Source organism: Xiphophorus couchianus, chromosome 24 (assembly GCF_001444195.1).
Source record: "Xiphophorus couchianus chromosome 24, X_couchianus-1.0, whole genome shotgun sequence".
In the NCBI taxonomy this organism is placed as follows: Eukaryota; Metazoa; Chordata; class Actinopteri; order Cyprinodontiformes; family Poeciliidae; genus Xiphophorus; species Xiphophorus couchianus.
Genome location: NC_040251.1, coordinates 15,113,835 through 15,121,353, shown reverse-complemented (window position 1 = coordinate 15,121,353; position 7,519 = coordinate 15,113,835). Strand labels below are relative to the sequence as shown.

Genomic DNA, 7,519 nt, shown 5'->3' with positions numbered 1-7,519 from the left:
AAATCAAAACATGATTTTAATATGCAGAAAAAAACCCAGAAAAAGTGGGATGATTTCAGAGCTAAATGGGAATAGAAGAATTGTAACAATATGTTACAACGGGACCAATTCGGGCAAAAATAAAGCATTTATTTTGAAAGCATTGATAAGAAATAGTTTGCGTTACATCAGCTTGACAAAAAACTGCTTTATTAGTTTGCGAGCAGGAGGATAGAGAGGAGAGTAAAGGATTGAAGCGGAGGGGGTCCCTGCTAAATAGGATTAGAGACGTCTGGGCCATCTGTGTGGGGATGGATAAATAAAGTTATCACTTTATTTTACTTAACATTATCTTCTCTTTTAATTCAACACGTTCCCCCTTTATTCCGTTCAGTATCAATTTAAATAGCCACAATTAAAATCCGTAAACAACATGCGCTGTTTTCCCAGTAGATTTCAAAACATTGAACACCACTGTATGGGTTTTAGGTTGACGAGTGACGATTTGGCTACGTCACCACGTCCTCCACAGCGAAAGCGTAACTTCCGCGTTGGTCTCCAATGGCAACCGAGTGACCTCAAACCTCCCAGGATGGATTCCCTTTCAGAGACGGAGATGGCAAAGATAGCGAGGCTTCCGGTAGGAAACCAGCCGGGCCTTTCATTTTGCTACCTGGTTCAAATGCTGCGTTCAGGTGTGCGGAAATATCAGCAGTAAATAATAAATACCGATACGAACGTGAAGGCCACTTGTATGTTTTGAAGGAACATTTTTGAATAATTTGGCAGATAATTTAGAAATTTAGCTTTAATTTGATGCACTGCTGTGCAGAGTTTAGAAAAACAACTCAAAAGTCAGCTTTTTCAAATTTTATCATAATAAAACCACAGCATTTAAAGTATTTTTTACATGATTTGTGTGATTAACACAAAGTAGTTAATGATGGTAACCATATATACATATATATATTTATTTATTTTTTTTTTTTACTAATTTCATTAACATTTGATTCAATGTAGGTTTTGATAGCTTATGTGTGTCATCCTTTTCCAGAGGAATGCTGGCATCCAAAGATTCATCCATCACTTCCATTGGTTCGAGTTTACCAACGAAAAGCTGCCTTTGCATCAAGAGTTTGTATATGATGTCGCCATGTTCACCGTAGGGCAAGGCTTCTCCTGGGCCGACGTGATCTGCTCAGCTGTGCTTGCCAAGGTCATCTTCCCACAGTCGCAGGGTAAAAACAAGCCTGTTTCCTTTATTAGGGAAATCCACATTACGCTCTCTCTGCCGCACAAATGGTAATGTTGTTATTGATAGGCAAACAGCGATGCTCTCTTCTACCTGTACATTTAAATTAGAGTGAGTCAGTTAATGATTCACTCTCTGTGTCGCTTACACAAGCAACCTTTTATTAGCATGATTTTAAAACAAGCCTTTCAGGCTGGTTTAGTTGCAGAGCTGTCTATATATTCAAATAAATCATTTCCAAGAGTTGCGTTTTGGTTCATTAAACCTCCTCTATCTCTCCGTTGCCTTTTCTCCTTCTATCCATCCAGAATTCGACCTAAACAATTTCTGGTCCCTGCTCCGAGATGTGCTGTGTGAGCATTTACCATACTTGACGCCCTTACACCGGCATGTCTTCACCCAGTACCTGATCGACACTTGCGTCTGCAGAAGGAGGCTGTTCCAGGTGGCGGTAGGTGTAACGGCTGAGGAGCTGCTTGTTCTGAAACAGCTGGAGGTGCAGCTGCCGCCCACCCCCTGCCCTTTAGCACAGGTAGAAAAATTAGCATGTTGAACGCTAAATATGGGGAGTGAATTTTCACACTTGTTGCTACACGTCGTACGCTCAACAGAGAGACTTTTACTGCAGAGCTAGAATATTCCCATTTTTGATACTTTGATACAATCTTTAGGGTTTCCCCCAGTGCATGATAAGCCTGGTGGGTCACCAGGCTTTACTTGTGCCCCCACCAGGTTAAGCATAGCTTATTTATTTAAGTCTTTTTAAAATGTTAGCATTTTTTATGATTTTATAGTTGGTGTTCAAGTGTTAATCTTAGAACCTTTCAATAACACGATTATCAAGTGATATTTTCAAATTTTCTGTGAACTTTAAATATTTTTTAACTCAAAAATACGAGCCACTGGATGAATGACTGCCCTACTGCCCAAACACCAGGCTTAGCAGGTTTTCTGGGGGAAACTTTGAATCTTGATATAATTTTTTTAATCACCAATGTAGGTTTGATTGTCTTCATAAAGCTTGCAAACTCTTTTACTTTTTGCATTTTCTCATAAATGTCAGTACATTTTATTCTGATTTAATGAAGTCAAAGTAAATGTGGAAATCTAATAAAAATGTGACATACATTTACAACTAACTACACAAATTAACATGAACACACCCTGCTGATTGTGGCACATGATGATGGCAGCATCATGCTGTGGGGACGGGAAGAAACGGTGAAGATGGTAAAATGGGTGAAGCAAAAATAATGTACCCAACACTTTTCAGGTTTTGGATTTGTTGCTTTTATCACTTTAAATTCGTTAAGTTTGTGGTTGTAATGTGAAGAAATATAAAGCTTTTCAGACACTCTGTAATCATTCTGCAGGGCACCGATCTCGAGATGTGGGAGGCGCAGTCTGAGCTGCGAGCAAAACTCGATTCCTCCCTGACGCAGTTGGAGGAAAAACTCAAATGTGTGCTGGCCGAGCCACGCGTCACTCTGGAGGACTTTAACATCCCATCAGACGGGGAACTGGACAAAGAGGTATTATTTTACTTAAAATAATTTAAATCCAGCGAAAATTGTGTTTTAAAAGTGCTGCTTTATTTCTGCTCCTCTGTGTAGAGCGCTGTGGGGTTGGTTCGATCTGCAGTCAAAGCCACAGGAGGCCAAGTGCTGGCAAGTCTGAGTCAAGAGGTGTCCCTCCGCAAGGAGATCTTTCAGATCAAAATGCAGCAGGAGGCTTTGATTGCTGCTGGACGCCCGAAAATACCAACTCCTGTAGTGACATCAACAAAGACAAAGGGAGAAAAAACAAAAACAAAAGCAGGAAAGAAGAAATAACTGGAAACGTAAAAGCTGATTTAATTAAAAGAGAAACTAATACAAAGCAAGCTGTTATTGTTTACAGTTCTAATTTTGGAGCCTTTGTCTCTGAAATGTTGTAATTTTGTGTCTTTTTAGCTCTTAAGATCTCTGTATTTTAATTTTATGCGCATGCTTTTCTCGAGGAAGTAGCACAACACATGAAAGTTCAGCAAGGTATGCACAAATAATATTTAGCTAACTGGTTAGAGGTGTTTTATCATTATTTTATCACTAAACTACTAAACTGCATTTATATGCATATATTTTCTAAAAATTTATATTGTAAACATAAATTACAACAATACATTGTATTATTTTCAAATTTATCATTATCACTATACAATTTATTTCATGACCATGAACATTTCAATGATTCCCCATCCCTAGTAGTGGCAGCATCATGCTGTGGGCTGGTTTGCCACCAAAAAGATTATGTCATTTTCCTAATTGCTTATTATGGACTATTTTTGGATTAAGCTAAATATATTAGACAGGTTTCATCACGTCTACAAAAAAAAAGGAGTTTTAATTTTTATTTTCTAGGAGTGAAATGTCTGATCCAGGAGGATCCTAGCGCCCCCTGGCGCCAGCCTGGAGCAGGCACAGCAGAAATTGACGTAAAATGGATGAAACGTAACTTCACCCTCAAGTGGACTCAACACACCGTGTGGTTAAAATAGGTACTGCAGTTTTTACGCATATTATTATTAGTGTTTTCTATTTTACTTAACACAAATGCTATGTTAGAAGAACAATTTCTAAAGAAGAGGTTGAAATATAAATTGTGAATGCAGGATTTTATTTGGATGAAACAGCTAGCACCGTTGCTAGCATGTGTTGAAACGCTAGTTTTGTTTCTCGTGCGTGTTTAACACCGAGCTAGCAGCGCTAAGGTTTCTCTGTGGCCACTTTGGATAGAAATTACAATAAATGTCAACTAGTGGAAGAAAATGTGACAAGACGTCGAAAAACAAGAAGAGAAAAAGAAATGCGGACACAAAAAGGTGAGTCTGAACTATTTTTTATCTCTTGAATTGTTCCAAAAACCTTTTCATTTATCATTTTTTCTGACTTTGAGCTGCGTTGTCCACACGGAAGGGCTGCTAAACAATTCATTGAACATTTTCGCCACAAATTTTACTTTATTTTTCACCAATTATTTACAGACCAATACAATATAGAGATTTCTAACCAATTTTCACTCCCAAAAATCTGGAAAACTGTTTAGAAATATCCCTGGACCTTAAGAAACCCACTAATTAGTAAATAGAGTTCACCTGTGTATAATTGATTCTCAGTATAAATGCAGCTATTCTTTGAGGTTTGTTTATCAAAATGAAGAGGAACACAACACTCAGAAATAAAATTATTATGAAGTTTAAGACAGATGTGTTAATTCTACAAGCTTTGACCGTCTAATATAGATAAAAATGAGCTTTTTAAACCACTGGAACTATTGGATATATTCAGCGCCCATAGGAATGAATTAGCAGTCTGTCAAGTCACATTCTAGAAGAGTGACAAGAGTGATTGAGTTGAGACATGTCGGCGTAAAATGATCAAAATGAACGGAACAAATTTCTGTGTGTAATTTAGATGGAACCTAGTGTCACTTATAACCTCGCCCCGTTTAATTATGTTCGAGTGATTTATTCTCTGATGCAGACAAGGAGATTAATCTGTGCTTTGCATCACAAAGTTGAATGGTGGACGGACGGCTGTGTTGCTGTTGATGAATCAGTTTATTTCTGTAATGAATTCATCAGGGAAATAATGAGAAACGTGTGTTGGCCCAAGCCTGAGATGTCATCCATGTTGTTTGTAAACACAAGACGCTTTTAGACTGATTTCATGCTTTTAAAAATGTTTCTAATCAAATTTAGTAACAAAACATGTTTATTAGGATGTATCGATTCAGGTAAAATAATTGTTTTTTGCAAAAAAGATTTTAGTCAAAAATTTTAACAAGAGGCTGGAACTATGAGAACTGTCAATTCATCAACAGCTAATTATTAGCAAACAATGTTTGCATATTTATTGCATATTTAGCAAAGCCCAGAAATCTAGGTTCAGATTAGAACAAGTCTTAATTACCCTCATTACTTTTATCTGCTGTACATGACAGCACTGTATAATGACAGTTATTTAAAATTCAAGTTAAAAACAATTAGATTTAGTCTCATATGATGTTTCTGCAACCAAAGGATTCTGCTGTTTACATTTTTTGTGTGTGCTCTGTCCGAGGCCACTAGATGGCAGTAGATATCCAAACGTTAAAAAGACAATCTCTTTTAGAGCCAGCTGGCTCAGCAGAAGCAGAAAAACAAACCCAAACAAAACAAAATGTCATTGTTGATTAAATTATTTTCATAGTTATTTTATCACGTTTTTTTTTTTGTAAAAGTGAATATTAAGTCGAAATTGAAAAAAGTACCATAAAAAATACCTTGCTTACATGTGTAAACAATTAAGTTTGTGTTGAGGTTGTATATTTTTGTCCAGAGCTGTTTATCCTTTGTGCAAATTTATGACAAACTGCACACAATATCCTTAAAAATAGAGTGCTTTGTGGAAACGAATTGTTGGGAATTCGACCATCGTTCCTTCAGCTAACATCCACCTCCACATTCCTGTATGTCTGGACACTAACCAATTTTTCTTGTGGATTCATCTTCCAGCCCTGCAGAATGGGCCACAATAGATGATTCATGTCTTATTGTTCATTTGCCTAAAAAGCCTCTGTTGTTTTCTTCTATCTGCCATTTGGAGCTCTGCCAAGATATCTGAATATGTCCCTATATTCCTCGCTTGTTTTTTTTCCCCCCTCATTGTTGTTTAATGTACAAAGCTGGAAGCGATGGTCTTGGAAAAGCTTTTATCGCCTCAGCAGCTCTGGTTGTGCACATGGAAAAGAAGATATTTTTTGTTCAATGTGGAAAAGAAGAGTGGAGATAATTATTGTCAGCAGAAAAAAGCAGAATGAAACAGCATGAATGTTTCTGTAGTATCAGAGTCCAATATTTAGGATTATTTTCTGGACACTTTGCTGTTAGCCAAAACCTGATTTTTAGTTAAATGTTCTGCTGTAGGAACTGGAGTGTTTACAAAAAAAATACTCCTCCCAGACGTAATCCCTGTTGGATAAAGTGCAAAAACAGAAATTACATCACCTTTATGAAGATATATTTAAAAATAGAAAAGAAAACATAGCTGCAATAGTTTTGAGGTGTATTCATCTTGACTCTTAAAACACTGGTCGAATATCTTCTTCAGTTCTCTCAAATAATCAATTATCTTTACTATTTAATCATCAGAAAATATTGGAATAATGACTAAGGTTAAATTATGTTCCAGTTGTTGTTAATCAGAGGTAGTTTAAACAAATGGGTTTAAACTAGGCCTTTGATTAGTGTATGAAGGTCAACCAAATTACAAAACACTTTTGCTATCCAATGTTTAAATCAGCGCTTTGTCTTTATTTTGACAGCATTTATTGTTATTTAAGTCATTTATCACCAGAGAAAAGTGCATTAATTAATAATGAAACAAAATATGAAGTAACAAATTCATACCAATCATTATTGTTTTAGGATACAGCATAAAAAAGACATAATTTTGGGTTTTGTTATTGTTATAACAAATATCTTCATCCCAAACAGATCTTATATTTCCACAGCTATTAAATCTTATTCAGTCGCCTGTAAAGTCAGCAGATACGTGAAAGACACGGTTCTTCTGGTAACAAAGACTCCACCTTAACTGGATAACAAAATGCTCCCATTGCTCATAGATCAGCTCCTAATTCCCCATCATGACGCCGTCCTCTAATGGGATCGTACGCAGGCTCATTTATTGCCATTAGGGAATTGAGGTTACACACAGCGGGTGAGGGGTTAATTACAAACAACCGAAGGGGTCAGAGGTGCGCGAGTGTGTATTAAGCTCGTGCGATCGTGACTGGGCCGGACCTTTGGTAATAGGGGGCGGATTTAAACGAGGATCCTTGGGAGAAGATTTATCCACAGCCTGTGACACGGCGACAAATAGTGCTGATAGGTGAAGGCCCCTTCGGAGTGGAGTCCAGTCTGGATGACGAATAGCCTGTGTGTGAGTGTGTAAAATAGGATGCCAGGCCGTATTCACTTATCACTGAGTCAGGTCCTTCTCCGACATCCAGTTAGGGGCCAATTCACCTCTTCCACGTGATTCTCTTACCTCCTATCTATCGGTTTTCTCTTCAACGCCCTCCCCCCTCCCCGTCTTCTTCTTCACCTCTGCTCTTTTAAGTGTTTTCAGCAGCATCTACGTGGGCCTCTCAGGCTTCCATATTACACCACCAGATAAGAGGAGAGGGGCCCGGCTGACAGGAACCCCAAATTAATTTACAAGCGATGATGCCGTTCCAGGGCTGATAGAACAGTCTTTGTACAGC

The 7,519-nt window shown here is 37.7% G+C and overlaps 1 protein-coding gene across 1 annotated transcript; it reads left to right on the top strand.

The window, feature by feature from the left end:
* The first annotated feature begins 441 nt into the window (after positions 1–441).
* Positions 442–3,113, top strand: c24h8orf74 (chromosome 24 C8orf74 homolog). The gene is made up of 5 exons (XM_028010101.1): positions 442–619; positions 1,034–1,217; positions 1,540–1,763; positions 2,605–2,763; positions 2,845–3,113. The coding sequence occupies exons 1-5, from the start codon at positions 458–460 to the stop codon at positions 3,061–3,063; spliced, it is 948 nt and encodes a 315-aa protein (XP_027865902.1). The 5' UTR covers positions 442–457; the 3' UTR covers positions 3,064–3,113.
* Positions 3,114–7,519: the final 4,406 nt, after the last annotated feature.